The sequence below is a fragment of the Cibotium barometz genome, chromosome 48, assembly GCF_041138505.1.
Source record: "Cibotium barometz isolate CiBa-2024 chromosome 48, ASM4113850v1, whole genome shotgun sequence".
In the NCBI taxonomy this organism is placed as follows: domain Eukaryota; kingdom Viridiplantae; phylum Streptophyta; class Polypodiopsida; order Cyatheales; family Cibotiaceae; genus Cibotium; species Cibotium barometz.
Window position 1 is genome coordinate 38,916,970 of NC_141093.1, and position 18,949 is coordinate 38,935,918.

Consider the following 18,949-nt stretch of genomic DNA (forward strand, 5'->3'; position numbering starts at 1 on the left):
TTAAGGCCTTATGCATAAGCTTTATGCTTAAGCATAGTAATTTAATCTTATGCATAGTACTTTAAACATAATGCCTCATGTATCGCTTTATGCGTAAGCTTTACTAATCTTTTTCTCACCCTTTGGTTGGTTTTGTAGGTCCTCTAATCCCCTCTTTCAACATCACAAAAAAGAGGTAAGTGCTTTTATATCTTTTTTCTCTTTCTTCTATTATTATTGCCCCTTGGGTGTTGGGGATTTGTTTTGTAGGTTTGTGCATAAGCTTTTTGCATAGTGCTTTATGCATAAGGCCTCATGCTTAAAGCCTTATGCATAGTGCTTTATGCATAAGGCCTCATGCATAAGGCCTCATGCTTAAGGCCTTATGGGATAGTGCTTTATGCATAAGCCTCATGCATAGTTTTATGCTTAAAGCCTCATGCTTAAGGCCTCATGCATAGCTTCATGCATAAGGCCTCATGTATAGCTTTATGCATAAGGTCTCATGCATAGTTTTATGCTTAAGGCCTCATGCTTAAGGCCTTATACATAGTGCTTTATACATAGTGCTTTATACATAAGCCTCATGCAAAAGGCCTTATACATAGTGCTTTATACATAAGCCTCATGCAAAGCTTTATGCATAAGGCCTCATGCGCATAGTTTTATGCATAAGCCGCATGCTTAAGGCCTCATGCATAGCTTTATGCATAAGGCCTTATGCATAGCTTTAAGGCCTCATGCATAGCTTTATGCATAAGGCCTCATGCATAGCTTTATGCTTAAGGCCTTATGCATAGTGCTTTATGCATGAAGTGTCATGATTAAGGCCTTATGCATAAGCTTTATGCATAAGGCCTAATGCATAATGCTTCCATGCAAGGCTTGCATAACGGCTTACATAAGGCTTGCATAATGTATAGCGCCATGAATGAGATGATTCCCGTCTTGCATAACGGCTTACATGCTTTTTTAATATTTGTTTAGTTTTTGTGTTTTGAAGAATGAGATGATTCTCGGGGTCAATTGACTTAAAGAGCCGGGAAGTCTTCATTTCATAATATTTTGTTTGTTTGTATAGATGTGGCCTAGGTCCTTGTCCTCTTGTCCCACAGACGCACATGTTGAGGCTCTCATTGAGTCTCAACGATGGTTTGCTAGGGAGGTAGAGAGAATCTTTGGCTATAATCCCACCCCCGAGCAGTTGGCAGTCTATGCAGTAGTGCAGGCACCCCTTTACCATCAGGTCCGCCCACAGCCCACCAACAGAGTCCCTTGCTAGGCACTTCACCTGCCTTTACATTCACCCCTTATCCATCAGCCCCAGTTAGTGCTACAGCATCTCCTACACCTACACCTTCACGAGATGTGACACCTTAGAGTCATCATGGCTCTTATGAGAGTGGCAACCATTGTTGTAGGGAGGGTAGTCGTGGAGATAGTGGTGGTCGTACCTCACGCCGCACTAGCATTGAAAGTGGAGGTAGAGGAGATAGAGTAGATAGAGGATGCCTAGGGCAGTGCTTTAGGGGTGGGGATAGTTCTTCAGAGCACCACATCATGGTGAAAGAGGAGGTAGAGGAGATAGAGTAGATAGAGGATGCCTAGGGCAGTGCTTTAGGGGTGGGGATAGTTCTTCAGAGCACCACATCATGGTGATATATCATATTATGATATCACAGATGTGGGCGGCATAGTTGATGACTCTCGTGGGAAGGAGGTGGTAAACTACTTGCACCAAGTAGTTTTTGCACACTATAAAGACTGCATTATACATTTTAAGCAGCAAACAAGGAAGAGCCTAGTGGTGGAATCGCATTAAAGCTGTCCACAAGAAGTATCCTAATCCTCACAACCAAAGGTTTAATAGTAGATGGGCGCAACACAAAATCAAAGACATACTTAAGAATAGGAGGTCTCCAGTAAGGAGACATGCAAAGGAGGAGAAAGCCCGAAAAGATGCTGGTCAAAATGGACATGGCAAGCCATCTACTGCTCATAGGGGCGAGTGGAAGAAAGCCAAGAAGGAGCTAGTAGTGAACCAGCAACAAAGAGAGGCACGGCGAATACAAATGGAACGATATGGATCATTGCACTTCGGATTTGGAGGTCCTGCATCATGGGAGGCCGAGTTTATATGTATAGTGCAACTTCATGTCTTTTCTTTGTATTCTCTCTATTTGAGTAGTGTTATAATGTTTGTCTTGTGATGTAGCGTGACATTGTGGGTAGAGATCCTATCCCAGCAGAGACTGGCTACCATCGTTGCCATAGTAGAGGAGATACATGGGATTACCTTCACGATGAAGAAGGAATCATCTCCGATGAACAATACAATCAAGCAAGGAGAACACCACAGGTAATACTTTTTATTTTTATTTACAAATTTAAAGCACGTCAAAATGCACCTATGGTCGCTTTTCCTTGTAGTGTATAGAACCAGGCAAAGTCCTTTGCTATAGCTTTGAGTCTTTTGAAGATGTCCAGAGAGGAGCATTTCAGTTCTTGCAAACATATAATATCTGGTTTTATTTGCTGATCTCTAAGCCATTGGCTAATGACCATTGCTCTAGAGGGCTCAGATAGCCCTTTGACGTTGAATGACTAGGGATCTTGTCAGCTAGGGGAGTAAAAGCCGGGTTGGTAGGCCTTCTCCTTTCCTTTGGGTTGGTCTTAGGTGATGGGAGGGGGGAGTCTCTCTTCCTTACCTTGGATTAAATGGGTATCAGTCATGTTGTCCATATGGTTATAGAGCTGAATGTCCAAATTGTTGACTTTAGCAATCAGAGGGTTTGTAGCTGGGTATCCATTACAAATCCCTCCATCATCATTATCTGAGTCCTCCATGATTGGGCATTGAAGCATGTCTTGAGAGGGGTCATTCACATCTTCTAGAAGTTTGGAAAGTTTTGGTTTGCCAGTGTTTCTAGCTTTTCTTTGAACTATTTTAAAGACATTATCTTGCTTATTAGCATCAACAAGGGTCTAAGGTGGAGCCTTAGAAGGGAAATCTTTAATAAAATGGCCCTTTAAGCCACAATGGAAGCAGGCATTGGGGAGCTATTTGTATAGCACCCTTTGGTGGATAGTGTTTCCTCCCCCCACATGAATGATGATGTTTGCGGTCAAGTCCTGGTTAAGGTCCAGCTCTACCAGTATTTGGGGGTGCCATCTAGGGTTAAAGTCCTGTGCAGTCCTCACACCCAGGATTTTCCCTAGGGGAGCCATAAGTCTTTTGATCAGCGGGTATAGATGAAAGGGAAAATTGGGAAGCTCCACCCAGATTGAACAAAGGGATGGTTTAGGCCGATCTGAGATGAAGTCAGCCGTCCACTCGAAAAACCAAAATTCATTACTCATTAACGAACAATACAGTCATTAATACACTTGGAAAACATAATCACCATGCGTGCTTGGTCACAAACTTGAAACCACTAAGTCTAAAACATTATGTCAAATTAGGTTCGATACAAGGTGCAAACATAATGTTGTTGAGCAAGAAGGCACCTTGGTTTTGAGCGATTTGTTGGCACCAAAACATGTTAGGATGATGAGTCGAGGGTACTGATCCCACAATCGCTCTGGTAATCCACCGACGTAGAACCTTGGTCAGTTGTATTTCGCTGCACCAGCCTGTGGCGAACAAGTGCATACATTAATAAGCTCGTGAATTAATTAAGGATGAGCTATATAATTAAATTTGTAGTATTCTCAACGACCTGATGTGGATGTGGATGCCTGAGCTCCTTCAAGGCTGCCGCCTCTTCATAGTCAGTCTGTTGCATGGCACTAAACAAGCTCTTTGGTCTGTAAAGCATGACTTCATTGAAGAAACCGACGATCTGGATCTTGACTCTCTTCTTCTAGAGCTTGGTGCGTACGGTGTTTCCCAAGCAGATCCAGACTCCTGCGCAAAGCTCTGCAGCTTTTTGGGGTAATCCGAAGCGGCGAACTCCTCGCATTACTTGACGTAGGCTTCCACGGACTTGTCCGCCTCCTCTCCTTGGTTATCTGCATAGACTTGACATACAAGATGGCGCCCAAAATCAAGAAGGAATAGGACATGAGGAGAACGGGGGTAACTTTTAGCTGGGAAAAGCCAGCTGCGGCCATAACCCCAAGGATGGCAGGAGTGGTAGCTCCTACGGTGAGCACGGACGTCGCTAAAGACACTACCAGTCCCGGACCGGCAGCCAAGTTGTGGAAAAGGTTCCGTAGAGCAGGCAATGTCCTCCCTCCGCGAAATAAAATGTCTTGAACAGTGCCTTCTCCAGGAGGTTGGCCGGCACACTGCATATCTCGCACAAGCATGTCAACACCTTCATGAACATGTAGGCCAGCTGAAGCTGCTGTGCGAACGGCAGTGCACCTACCGCACACGTGCTGTGCCGTTCGCACATACCGTGCACACGTGCATGGTGAAGACCTCTGCCTTCTTGTAGCGAACGATCAGTTTGGCCGACGCCTGTCTCGACCCATGACATCCACGCCGTTGCCGTTCGCACATACCGTGCACACGTGCATGGTGAAGACCTCTGCCTTCTTGTAGCGAACGATCAGTTTGGCCGACGCCTGTCTCGACCCATGACATCCACGCCGTTGCTAACGTGAAAGATAAAGGGAAGCTCTGGATTGGGATGAGGCCACTCTACGTTGATGTCCTGCACTCCTGCTCTGCCTTTGCTGATGCTTTGTGGGCCGTTGTCGTCGATAATCAGCCGGATGAGGGTGGTCTTCCCTGAGCCCGATCTCCCCACCACCACTGTTCGCACATCTTTGAACAAGTCTTTTAACTCGCTCTTCACTTCCTCCACCTTCAAGATGTCTGCATAGGTTGTCTCAAGCCTTGTTGCTGAATCCTGGGGACCCCCTTTCGTGCATGCAGGCTTTGCGATCTTACTTCGTGGAAACGCTATTGCCCATTTCGGAAACCGAAATTGGCCGAAAAGCGACAACGTACAGAGCGAGAGAGAGCGCGCGCGCTAAGCATTACTAAATAATCGTCATGATTTTATCACTAAAGAATGCCTTGCCTGGTAACGCGATTGGGTGTACCAATGTCAGAGCCGCGCGACTTGGGTAAGCCGGTGCAGCGCGGCCTGGGCATATCTAACCCTGCCTTGGGTGTGGAATCGCTACTTGGCTTTGGCATAACATTGCCACTTGGCTTTGACATAACATCGCCAAGTTGCTTATTGGAAAGAGGAGGCACACTTTTCCATTTACACTATCAAATGGTCATATGAATTCATGCAAAGTCAATAACTGTAGTTAATAAACTCATCAAAAAGTATTTTGGATGGGATAAGAATAATCACATTAGTGGCATTGTAATGTGTAGAGTATTAAGGTTGAAGAACATGCACACATTTCTTGGTATGTTAGGCTATTGTATGAAAAATCTTGATAAGTCTCATTATAAAAATGTGTCACATAATATTAGTGCTAAAGATATTTCTATGAGAAAAGAAAATTACATGCAATATGGTGCAGATGATTTAAAGAACAAAGTTTGTGGTACTCTAATAAACATTTTTGATAGAGCATTGATGTTTTTGGAAGTTCTATTTAAAGCATCCTTTGGGGAATAATTACTGCACCACCATTCATAAAATGATCAAGACAGGAAAGTACTACCCATCTTCTAATTGGATAACTGCATATCAAGGAAGAGGAATGGGGCTTCAAAAAGTTGATGCTTTATGGAGGACAATGGTATATCCATCAAACATAACAATGAAAGATATCTTTGACATTTTTATTAAAACAGAATTTTGATGCTTCACATCCAGGATTAGATTGGTTCAAGAATAGATGGAAAAGAAATGAGAATGAAGTTGACAATTTGAGGTATGCCTTTAATGAAGGTGAAATAGTAGAGAATTTATATAAGCCAAATAAGAAAACAATTCAAATAATGGATGAAGAGCAAACACATAGACAAGGTAGAGAAATAGAAAAAGAGAAAGACATTCCTATTGATGTTGAAGGTGATGATAGTGACAATGAGGAAAACATCCACAAGCTAGAATATATTCTTTTATGCCAAAAAAGAAAAAATGGTATTGTAATCACATGAAAGATCAATAAATGACATTTCTAATATATTTAAACCAAATGTAAATCCATAGGAATTTTTATCATTAAAAATAAAAAATATCTATGGTTTATTTTGGTTGTCCTCTTTTTTTAAGTTGAGTTAATAATTGTTTCTTGTAGTTGTCTATTACTGTATAGGCTCTAATGTCACTACGACCACAAAAAATTCTTATCTCCCAAATTATTACAACTATGAGAGATCTACCAAAATCACGATGAAATTTCCTATGGATTAAAAATTGTTGTACTTGTGTAGCGTGAGCTGCATGTCCCTAGCTTCAACCAAAGGCTTATCCTCTTGCCATGCACCCTCATCTCACCTTGTCATACCCTCTCAGCCAGGCTCTGCTGCCCTTCATGCTCCTTCCTCTACCTACAGTCAACCTACAACCCACTACCTCCTCTCTCAACACCTTGCATGCACCCATTTCATCTCCCTCCATCATAAGGTCTAGTACGCACATCGATGGTAACAAGGTATGACCAGTGCACCCTATTCATCACATTGGCTGGGGAGCCCAGACAAAGGGAGATGGGCACTAGCCAGCATGGTATACCCCTGAGATAGAGAGGGAGAGAGGAGTACAAGCAAACCCAGCATGCACTATAGACAAGAATGCCTCCTACTTGTTGGCAAAGAGTCTGAGAAATTGAGACTGTGCGAGCTTGCCCAAGCCCAAGCGCAGCAGCAAGGTCCAGTTGGCGGGGACAGAGCGAGCTCCTTTCTGAATACTGAGCCTTGTGATTCATCAAGAAAAGAAAAGAAGATACATACATTTGGACGTTCCAAGACTTACTTGACTTCTTCTTGTTGGTAAAGTCATGCAAATGGACAATTATATGTATTCACTGACTGTTTTGGCTGGGAAATAAAGACATATGAACTATTGCCAACCATGTTGACCTTCAATGCAAAACTTGTCTTCTTTCGAGAGGATGAATCAAGTGGAGTTGCAATGTAAATGCAAGTCGTCAGTCTCTTTGCTGTACAATTTGTCTTGTTTGGAGACTAAATGAAAGATGCTCGGGTGCAAACCAACGGAAATGAAAACGTAATTAAAAAAAAGAAAAGAAAAGAAAAGAATATACATACATTTGGACGTTCCAAGACTTACTTGACTTCTTCTTGTTGGTAAAGTCATGCAAATGGACAATTATATGTATCCACCTACTGTTTTGGCTGGGAAATAAAGACATATGAACTATTGCCAGCCATGTTGACGTTTAATGTTCTTTTGGGATGAATCAAGTGGAGTTGCAATGCAAATGCAAGTCGTCAGTCTCTTTGCTGTACAATTTGTTTGGAGACTAAATGAAAGATGCTCGGGTGCAGCACCTCTACATGCGTTGCAACTTGCAACAAGTGTGTGTGTGCGCGTGTGAGAGACTCATGAGAGTGTTAGAGAGAGATATCCAAAACTTAATGTACGCTACATACATTAGTACACTTGAAAAACCGAAATTCATTAATGAACAATACAGTCGTTAATACACTTGGAAAACATAATCACCATGCATGCTTGGTCACAATCTTGAATCCACTAAAACAGTATGTCAAAGGTTGGGTACAAGGTGGAAACATAATGTTGTTGAGCAAGAAGTCACTTGGGGGCACCTTGGTTTTGAGCAATTCGTTTGCCAACTTATTATGTTATTGTGTCTGTGCTTCTGCACCAGAAGACATGTTAGCTGGATGATGAGTTGAGGGTACGTATCCCACCATTGCTCTGGTAATCCACCGACGTAGAAGCTTGGTCAGGTTGTATTTCGCTGCTGCTGTCACCGGTGCCAGCTACACCAGCCTGTGCCGAACAAGTGCATATATTAATAGGCTCGTGATTTTGTAATCGGACCAAAGCAGTCCAGCAGTACATTTCCTTAACTATCAACAGCTCGTATATAATTAAATTTGTCAACGACCTGATGTGCATGTGGATGCCTGAGCTCCTTCAAGGCTGCCGCCTCTTCATAGTCAGTCTGTTGCATGGCACTAAACAAGCTCTTTGGTCTGTTACACATGACTTGGTTGAAGAAACCGACGATCTGAAACTTGACTCTCTTCTTCTGGAGCTTGGTGCGTACGGTGGTTTCCCAAGCGGATCGAGACTCCTGCGCAAAGCTCTGCAACTGTTTCGGGTAATCGGAAGCGGCGAACTCCTCGCAGTACTTGACGTAGGCTTCCACGGACTTGTCCGCCTCCCAGCTCTCCTTGGTTATCTGCATAGACTTGACATACAAGATGGCACCCAAAATCAAGAAGGAGTAGGACATGAGGAGAACGGGGGTAGCTTTCAGCTGGGAAAAGCCAGCTGCGGCCATAACCCCAAGGATGGCAGGAGTGGCAGTTCCTACGGTGAGCACAGACGCCGCTAAAGAGACTACCAGCCTGGCAGCCAAGTTGTGGAAAAGGTTCCGCAGCAGGCAATGTCCTCCCTCCTCGATATAAAACGTCTTGAACAGTGCCTTCTCCAGGTTGGCCGGCACACTCCATATCTTGCACAAGCATGTCAACACCTTCATGAACATGTAGGCCAGCTGAAGCTGCTGTGCGAACGGCAGTGCACCTACCACGCACGTGCTGAACACCTCTACCTTCTTGTAGCGAATGATCAGTTTGGCCGACGCCCCCAGCTTATGATCCATGTAAACCACCTGGCAAGCTATCCATGTGTACTGGAGCTTCTTACCAATCATGTCTTTCGTTCTCTCAATCACATTCTTTAGGCCATCTACATCCTTCTTACCTGTTAATGTATGGCCTTCTAGCTATACATCGTTTTCGATTTTCACCATCGCCTCCTTCACCTTCTTCCTCTTGTCCACATCCTTGATGCGGCCTAGCAATGTCTCTAAGTTGGATGGGGTCACATTCTTCGTGACCATCTTCTCGCAATCGTTGAAGGTCATGACCAGCAGCAAGGGTATTTCGTAAGTTTCAAGCAGCTCCATGAGATCTCCATCATCAAGGAACCTTGTGTCTGCAGCATTGAAAACATACCACACCAGATGAATCTTTTGAGAGAGTTCTCTGCTCTTCTGATGCTTGTCAAGAAACTTCTTGATGATTTTCAGCCTGTCTGGACCCGCCGTTGCTGTCGTGAAAGATCAAGGGAAGCTCTGGATTGGGATGAGGCCACTCTACGTTGATGTCCTGCACTCCTGCTCTGCCTTCGCTGATGCTTTGCGGGCCGTTGTCGCCGATAATCAGCCGGATGAGGGTGGTCTTCCCTGATCGATCTCCCCACCACCACTATTCGCACATCTTTGAACACGTCTTTCAACTCGCTCTTCACTTCCTCCACCTTCAAGATGTCTGCATAGGTTGTCTCAAGCCTTGTTGCTGAATCCTGGGGACCCCCTTTTGTGCAGGCTTTGCGATCTTCCTTCGTGGAAGCACTATTGACCATTTCGGAAATTGGCCGGGGCGGGGGAGCGAAAGCGACAACGTGGGCGACTAGAGAGCGAGAGAGAGAGAGAGAGCGCAGGGGATTATATGGTGTGGTTCCATATTTCCACTCGATTTAAAAGGGTTACTTTGTCTACGAAAGTTGTCTACGGAAGTCAGGTGAGTAAGAATGACTTTCAAAGCTTATATCTTACTGAACTTTACACAAATCTTTTTACTGAACCTTACATGAATCCTTTTTGCCCTGAGGAGGAAATTATCAATTTTAGCAGGTATTTTTTCATATTTTCTCAAAAATATAAATAAATTTTTAAATTTTTGAAGACTTTTTTTTCCTCTCATAATTGTGAAAAGGTTTTTCCTAAAGTTGAACAAGTTTTAGGCTAACCGAAAGACGTATACATTTAAACGAATTTTATAATTAAATTTTAAGATATAAAATATGCTCATTTTGAAATCAATACTTCAAATAAAGATCGAGTCTTATGATTCTTTGGAACTGGTCAAAATTTTGAAAGGAATCACATGAGAACGTGACAAAAGGTAGACACAAAGGACTCTGAAATATTCCATGCATTACCAATTGTAACTCTATGAAGTTAGAAACTGTCATAAGTGCCCAAATCTTATGGTTGTGAACTCTAAGACACATAGGATATGGACTTTTGAGTTCACAATGACGAACCAATTTTAAGATATAAAATATGCTCATTCTGAAATCAATACTTCAAATGAAGACCGAGCCTTAAGATTCTTGAAAAGCAAGCTTTTAATACATATAAATATAGGTGAGTCGTATGACATGCCACACTCATCTAGCGGAATTGAACCCAATCTTGTGTCGACGGTGATCTCTTTCTTATTTTCAAGCTCTTTTATTTATTTTATTTTGTTTATGTAAAGTTCATGCTTTTAATTTGTTTTAAGTCTACTGTTTGCTCTAATTTTTGTGTTTAAGAAATCGAATTCTTCTCTAGGTGTCATAAAGGTCCTGAGATAACAAGACAAGTTGGATAACAAAGAAATTGATGGCTTGTAGTTTCACTTGGAAATCCACCTTCTTTAGTCTTGAAGAAATACAAGTAAAGGTTAACATGATTGGCAACAGTTCATGTGTCTTTATTTCTTGACAAGAGCATTTGTGAATACATATAATTTTCTATTTGTATGCCTTCCCCCAAGAATGTAGCAAAGGTCAACATGACTAGCAATAGTTCACATGTCTTTATTTCTTGACACGAGCATTTGTGAATACATATACTTTTCTATTTGCATGGCTTGCCACAAGCAGTCAAGTATGTCTTGGAAAGCTCACCCATTTTTTTTAGTTTCCAATGTTTAAAGATAAGTTGAAGCTGGGCAATAAAGCACCAATTCACACACAAAAGAAAAATGAGCATGCATGGAAAATTATTTTGGACCTTAACATGTGGCTAGTTTGCCACCACGATTTGGGGTCTTTTAATATGTTCCTATTAGTGTAAGAAAAAAAATATTTCACACAAAAAGAAAAAATCAAAGATGGCTTAGCCTTAGCTATTTTTCTTTTCAAAAATATAAACTTTATATGGTTTTATACCCATATTGTTCAAAACCATATACACATGATCAAAAGTCATTTAAGTAAAAAAAGCAAGCCACCCCATGAATGATTTTGGATGATCTTGAACGTTTATTCAATAAAAGTTTTTTGAAAATGAATTTAACTTATTTCTCTCTATTTGCATGTGCACAAGGGGTCACTTTCTACATACCTAACGTAGCACCTAAGTGCACGAATGGGTTACATGACTTACATGCCATATATATGTAATATAGGTCAATATGGTTTTCATTGTTTCATATTTAAAACATTTGTGAATACTTATAGTTTTCTATTTGCATGACTCACCAAGAAGTCAAGTAAGTCTTGGAAACTCCACATGCATGTATCGCTTTTTTTATTACATTTTCATTTCCTTTGGTTTTGAGTACTCACCTTAGATAAGTTGAATTAGGGGAAATAAAGGGACATAAAAGAAAAATGAACATGCATGGAAATAAGTGTGGACCACAAAATTTCAAAATCCCATGTGTCTAGTTTGCAACCATAAGATTTTGGGCCTTTAAATATATTCTATTTAGTGTAAGAAAAGAATATTTCTCCCAAAAAGGCTAATTAAAAAGATGCCTTAGCCTTAGCTACTTTTCTTTCTGAATAAACCTATTTTCAGAATGAGTTTTACTTACTCCTTTGCATGCACGTGTGTGGAGGGGGTTATCACTTTCTACATAGCTACATAGCTAACATATCACCGAAGTGCACGAAGGGTTTACATGACTTACATGCCATATACATGTTTAATTAGCTTTGTGTGCCAACTAATATAGTCAAGATTAAAGTGTTTAATCAACTTTGTGCGCCGACTAATATTATTTTAATGTAGGTGATGATTGAGTGGGTGGAACGTTTGTTGGGCCACATTGGTATGATATTCAGGATTAATGTGTTAAATGGACTTTGTGCATTGACTAGTATTAGTTTAATGTAAGTGATGATTGAGTGAATGGCGGGCTATTTTGTTACTCGCGGTAGTGGAACATTTGTGGACTACGATGAGATATTTTAAAAGACATGTGAACATCTATTATGGTCATATATTTTGGCATTATTATTTTTAGAAGGCGAAGACCTCAAACCTTTCTACATACCAATTAGTATTTATACTTTTGGTAGACCCATGACTTCATACATGTAGCTTGCTATATTTTTGGAAGAGCTTGAACGCTTAAAAACTCAAAAGCTCTTTACCTTTAGTTTGAAGTTGTCTTTTTGAAAAGCAATATTTTAATACATACAAATATAGATGAGTGGTACGACGGGCCACACTCATCCAGGGGAATTGAACGTGATCTTGTGTCGACGGTAATATTTTTATTATTTTCAAGCTCTCTTGCTTATTTTGTTTTGTTTATGTACGGTTCATGCTTTTAATTTGTTTTAAGTCTAGTGTTTGCTCTAATTTTTTTGTTTGAGGAATATAATTCTTCTCCAAGTGTCATAAAGGTCCTGACAAAACAAGAAAAGTTGGATAACAAATGTTTATACATAAGTTGAAGTTGGGCAATAAAGCACCAATTCACACACAAAAGAAAAATGAGCATGCATGGAAAGCTATTTTGGACCTTCACATGTGGCTAGTTTGCAACCACAAGATTTGGGATCTTTTAATATGTTCTTATTAGTGTAAGAAAAAAACATTTCACACAAAAAGGAAAATTCAAAGATACACTTTACATGGTTTTATAACCATATTGTTCAACAGCCCATAGTTCCAAGGTCCGATGCCTTCTCCAAGTAACAAGTTTTTCCAGCCGAGGGTGTAGCCATTCCATAGCTGAATGCACTTGGCCAATGACTCAAAACATTTCTTTGCAATAGGGCAATGCATGAAAATGTGTAGGTCATCCTCCACCTCCTTGCATCTGTGGCACTTCCCATCCCCTATGTTAAGTCTGAAGGATTTAAGCTGGGTCCAAATAGCTTTGAACATGACCAACCAAGCTAGGCATGCTTTTTTTGGTTCCACATACTTATTCCATAGCTTGTCAAACAAAAAATACCATTGCACTCTGTCCAGAAGGATTCCCCATCTCTTATTAAGTGTGCAATGGATAGGATCTGTCCTCTATTTGGGGGAATAGGGAGAAGTCCTTTTTGTTTCTTCCATTGGAAAGCTTTGTGCACCGGCATATCTTTAATCGAAAGTAGCCAAGTGTCCGATTGGTGCCATAATCTAATTCTTATCCTAATAAGGTCTAATTCTGCATATGAGACATTATAATCTCTGATCAGATCAGCTCTAGACATCCAAGCATTGATGTCTTTGTCCCAAATATCCCACCAACAACATATTCATTTCTTGTGCATTCTCAAAGCCACTTCAGCTTGGGCATTATCAATTGGGGGGAGGGGAATGCTTGGCCATCAGATAGAGTCTCTCCCGTGTATACCCCCATGTGTAGCTAGGCTTCTCAGACAGGATAAGGTCAGTCGTCTTGATAGCATTCCAAGCAGACCAAAGCGAATGGACCAATTGGTTGCCAATCGGTTTCACCAAGTATTTGCTGGCCATAGTTGTGAGTGGGGGGAGCTTCTTGCACTTGGGGAATTATTTAAGCTGGAATTATTCCAGCTTTCTAGTCATCAACCAGGCCCAGTCTTCAGAGGGGTAGAGAAAGCTTCTCAGCATCCACTTGCAGCCATTCTATTAGCCAGATTGGACACGTCTTTGATTCCAAGGCTCCCTTTATCTGTTTCCAAACAGCACCATCCCCACCCGACTTTAGGGATTTTCCTAATCCAGGGGTCCCCTCCCCATAGATAGTTCCTGCATAGCCTTAAGCTGCTATAGATCAAAGTCTAGCGGTCTCTCCAGTAGCTAAGAAAGTAGATGATAGAAGGGATAATGAAGTGGTTAATTACCATCTTTCTACCCCCCAAGTTTAGATGCAATTTCTGCCATCTAGTAAGTTTCTCTTTCCCTTTGTTAGCCCCACATCCATCTTTGCTTTAGGGTGACCTTGAATGGGAATGCCCAATAATCTAAAAATTACTCCCTCTTCCAGGACTTTGCAGCCAGCTTGAATCAGCCAACTAGGAGGCTTGTCAATAAGGGACCTGATACCTGTTTTTTAATGGTTAATGACTAAGCCAGAAGCCCTGCAGTAAATGTCCAAGCACTCCCAAAAGCACTTAATGCATATCTCAGTATTGGCAACCATGGCATTAGTATCATCAGCAAACATTTGGGTGCATAGCTGTTTATTGTTGGGCAGAGAGATACCATTCATTTTCCCTTTGTCCATCCTATCTTTAATTCAGACCATCTGCGGCAATAGCATAGAGGAGGGGTGCTAGAGGGCAGCCTTGTCTGATAGATTTGGTCAGGGAAAATGCATCAGAGAGCACACCATTGGCGTTCACCCTAGCCGTGGCATTCCCAAAAAGAGTACTCACCATCTGGATGAAGTCCTGACCTGCACCCATGTGTTTAAGGGATTCTAGAACATAATGCCAACCGAGCCTATCATAGGCTTTGTCAAAGTTAAATTTGAAGAAGATGTAGTCCTGTTCAGATTCTTCTGCATAGACGCTCTGTTAAAAGAAATTTTGAATAATCCAGTCCGCCTCAACGCCGCAACTATTTTTGCTTCCCTCCCCTCTGCTCCTTGTGTTGTACCTCTTCCTTATGATGGTTGCACCTCACCCTTTGTCCTCTCCTCACAAAGTCTCCTCTCAAGTCTCCTCCTAAGGACGATTCCGCACAAGGTAATCTCTATCCCACTTGTCTCTCCCACCTCTTCATATATTCATGGTTTTTGAATGGTATGTTTAGAATTAGGGTTTTTTATTGGTATTCTCTTCACTCTCTCTCTCATGCATAAGCTTCTTATGTTTAAGATTTTTGAATGGTATTCTCTTCTCTATCTCTCTCTTTCTCTCTCTCTCTCTCTCTCTTTCTTATGCATAAGCCTAAGAGGCTTATGCATGAGAGGCCTCTTATGCATGAGAGGCCTCTTATTGTGCATAAGCCTAAGAGGCTTATGCATGAGAGGCTTATGCATGAGCTACCTCTTATGCATGAGAGGCCTCTTATTATGCATAAGCCTAAAAGGCTTATGCATGAGAGGCTTATGCATGAGAGGCTTATACATGAGAGGCCTCTCATGCATAAGAGGCTAAGAGGCTTATGCATGAGAGGCCTCTCATGCATGAGAGGCCTCTCATGCATGAGAGGCCTCTCATGCAAGACTCTCATGCATGAGAGGCTAAGAGGCTTATGCATAAGAGGCCTCTTATGCATGACTCTCATGCATGAGAGGCTAAGAGGCTTATGCATGAGAGGCCTCTTATTATGCATAAGCCTAAGAGGCTTATGCATGAGAGGCTTATGCATGAGAGGCCTCTCATGCATGAGAGGCCTCTTATTATGCATGAGAGGCTTATGCATGAGAGGCCTCTCATGCATGAGGCCTCTCATTATGCATAAGCCTAAGAGGCCTCTTATGCATGAGAGGCTTATGCATGAGAGGCCTCTCATGCATGAGAGGCTTATGCATGAGAGGCCTCTCATGCATAAGCCTAAGAGACCTCTCATGCATGAGAGGCCTCTCATGCATGAGAGGCCTCTCATGCATGAGAGGCCTAAGAGGCTTATGCATGAGAGGCCTCTCATGCATGAGAGGCCTCTCATGCATGAGACCTCTTATGCATGAGAGGCCTGAGAGGCCTCTCATGCATAAGCCTAAGAGGCTTATGCAGGAGAGGCCTCTTATGCATGAGAGGCCTCTTAGGCTTATGACTAAGAGGCCTCTTATGCATGAGAGGCCACTTATGCATGAGAGCACTTATGCATGAGAGGCCTCTCATGCCTGAGAGGCCTCTCATGCATAAGCCTAAGAGGGTGGTTGCAAGATCAGGGTGCCCAGTTTTGTCCACTCAGGCACCATGTAAACAGTAAAAAAACAGGCATTTGTTTACCTTTAGTGGCTAATCTCTCCTAGTAAATGAAGGAATTTTGTTTCAAGTTCTTTTGTTGGAACATCATATTCAAAGTTGAAAATATAGTTCCATAATCTGATTAAGCATTAGATAGTCAAAAGTCCTCATTTTCTTAGGTACAAAGTCAATGTATACACCCTGTTCCAAATTTGAACTGATTCCATAAAATGCTAATATCTTTTACATATAAACTCCTATGAGATTCCCACTTTGTACCTTAGATCTTCACATAATATGGAGCTTAACTTGATTTTTTGAGAAAATTTTAAGATATTTATCTATTTTCTTTAAATATTTCAAGGTCTTTAAAGTGTTATAATATATGCCACTTTTTGTACCCACAATAGCTACCACTTAAAATCCTCAATCTTGTAGATCAAAAGAGTGGGTAGATACTGAGATATTAGTAGAATGTGGTGGTTAGTAAAAATTACAAATCCAATGGTTGGATGTTTAATGATCTCTTTTTTAAAATTCTTCCAGACTATCAGAAGGCCTGTAAATATTAATAATCTAATTAGTAAAATTACATTTTTGATGTCATCATCTAAAACCTATAGAGACTAGTGTACTTGTAATAGTGCATCTATGGAAAAATAAATTGGATCACTCTAAGTATGGAAAGATCATTTGTTAATCATTTCATCATATTTTTGATTAATTTTGATTAATTAGACTAATTTATATTAATTTAAGTTATATTAGATTAATTTAAGGGTAAGCGTATTTTCTATTATTTGCTTAATCTCATTTTAAGTACCTTGGACCCCCAAAATTTGCTCTCCAAGCATTATCCCAGTCCAGCATAAACTGGATAAAACTGGATATCCTGATCTTGCAACAACCCAAGAGGCCTCTCATGCATGAGCCTAAGAGGCCTCTTATGCATGAGAGGCCTCTTATGCATAAGCCTCTTAGCCTCTCATGCATGAGAGTCTTGCATGAGAGGCCTCTCATGCATGAGAGGCCTCTTATTGTGCATAAGCCTAAGAGGCTTATGCATGAGAGGCTTATGCATGAGCTACCTCTTATGCATGAGAGGCCTCTTATTATACATAAGCCTAAAAGGCTTATGCATGAGAGGCCTCTCATGCATGAGAGGCCTCTCATGGCAAGACTCTCATGCATGAGAGGCTAAGAGGCTTATGGATAAGAGGCCTCTTATGCATGACTCTCATGCATGAGAGGCTAAGAGGCTTATGGATAAGAGGCCTCTTATGCATGACTCTCATGCATGAGAGGCTAAGAGGCTTATGCATAAGAGGCCTCTTATTATGCATAAGCCTAAGAGGCTTATGCATGAGAGGCTTAAGCATGAGAGGCCTCTCATGCATGAGAGGCTCATAAGAGGCCTCTCATGCATGAGAGGCCTCTCATAAGAGGCCTCTCATGCATGAGAGGCCTCTCATGCATGAGAGGCCTCTTATTATGCATGAGAGGCCTCTTATTATGCATGAGAGGCTTATGCATGAGAGGCCTCTCATGCATGATGAGAGGCCTCTCATTATGCATAAGCCTGAGAGGCCTCTCATGCATGAGAGGCTTCTCATGCATGAGAGGCTTATGCATGAGAGGCCTCTCATGCATAAGCCTAAGAGGCCTCTTAATGCATGAGAGGCCTCTCATGCATAAGCATAAGAGGCCTCTCATGCATAAGCCTAAGAGGCAAGCCTAAGAGGCTTATGCATGAGAGGCCTCTCATGCATAAGAGGCCTCTCATGCATAAGCCTAAAAGGCTTATGAATCAGAGGCCTCTTATGCATGAGACCTCTTATGCATGAGAGGCCTCTCATGCATAAGCCTAAGAGGCTCATGCATAAGCCTAAGAGGCTCATGCATGAGGCCTAGGCTCATGCATAAGCCTAAGAGGCTCATGCATGAGAGGCCTCTCATGCATGAGAGGCCTCTCATGCATGAGCCTAAGAGGCTTATGCAGGAGAGGCCTCTTATGCATGAGAGGCCTCTTATGCATAAGCCTGAGAGGCCTCTTATGCATGAGAGGACTCTTAGGCATAAGCCTGAGAGGCCTCTTATGCATGAGAGGCCACTTATGCATGAGAGCACTTATGCATGAGAGGCCTCTCATGCATGAGCCTAAGAGGCCTCTTATGCATGAGAGGCCTCTTATGCATAAGCCTAAAAGGCCTCTTAGGCTTATGCATAAGCCTAAGAGGCCTCTCATGCATAAGCCTAAGAGGCCTCTTATGCCTAAGAGGCCTCTTATGACTAAGAGGCTTATGCATGAGAGGCCTCTTAGGCTTATGCATGAGAGGCCTCTCATGCATAAGCCTAAGAGGCCTCTTATGCCTAAGAGGCCTCTTATGACTAAGAGGCTTATGCATGAGAGGCCTCTTAGGCTTATGCATGAGAGGCCTCTCATGCATAAGCCTAAGAGGCCTCTTACGCATAAGCATGAGAGGCCTCTTACGCATAAGCCTGAGAGGCCTCTTATTATGCATAAGCCTAAGAGGCTTATGCATCAGAGGCTTATACATGAGAGGCCTCTTATGCATGAGAGGCTAAGAGGCTTATGCATAAGCCTGAGAGGCCTCTTATTATGCATAAGCCTAAGAGGCTTATGCATGAGAGGCTTATACATGAGAGGCCTCTTATGCATGAGAGGCCTCTCATGCATGCATGAGAGGCCTCTCATGCATGCATGAGAGGCTAAGAGGCTTATGCATGAGAGGACTCTTATGCATCAGAGGCCTCAAATGTATGAGAGACTAAGAGGCTTATGCGTGAGAGGCCTCTCATGCATGAGAGGCCTCTCATGCATAACACTCATGCATGAGAGGCTAAGAGGCTTATGCATAAGAGGCCTCTTATTATGCATAAGCCTAAGAGGCTTATGCATGAGAGGCCTCTCATAAGAGGCCTGAGGCCTCTCATAAGAGGCCTGAGGCCTCTTATTATGCATG

The 18,949-nt window shown here is 42.1% G+C and overlaps 1 protein-coding gene across 1 annotated transcript; it reads right to left on the reverse strand.

Annotated features, from left to right (window-relative positions):
- Positions 1–7,628: 7,628 nt before the first annotated feature.
- LOC147611162 (uncharacterized) lies at positions 7,629–8,431 on the reverse strand. The gene is made up of 2 exons (XM_086785107.1): positions 7,999–8,431; positions 7,629–7,880 (listed from the first exon to the last, which is right to left on the reverse strand). The coding sequence occupies exons 1-2, from the start codon at positions 8,395–8,397 to the stop codon at positions 7,764–7,766; spliced, it is 516 nt and encodes a 171-aa protein (XP_086641233.1). The 5' UTR covers positions 8,398–8,431; the 3' UTR covers positions 7,629–7,763.
- Positions 8,432–18,949: the final 10,518 nt, after the last annotated feature.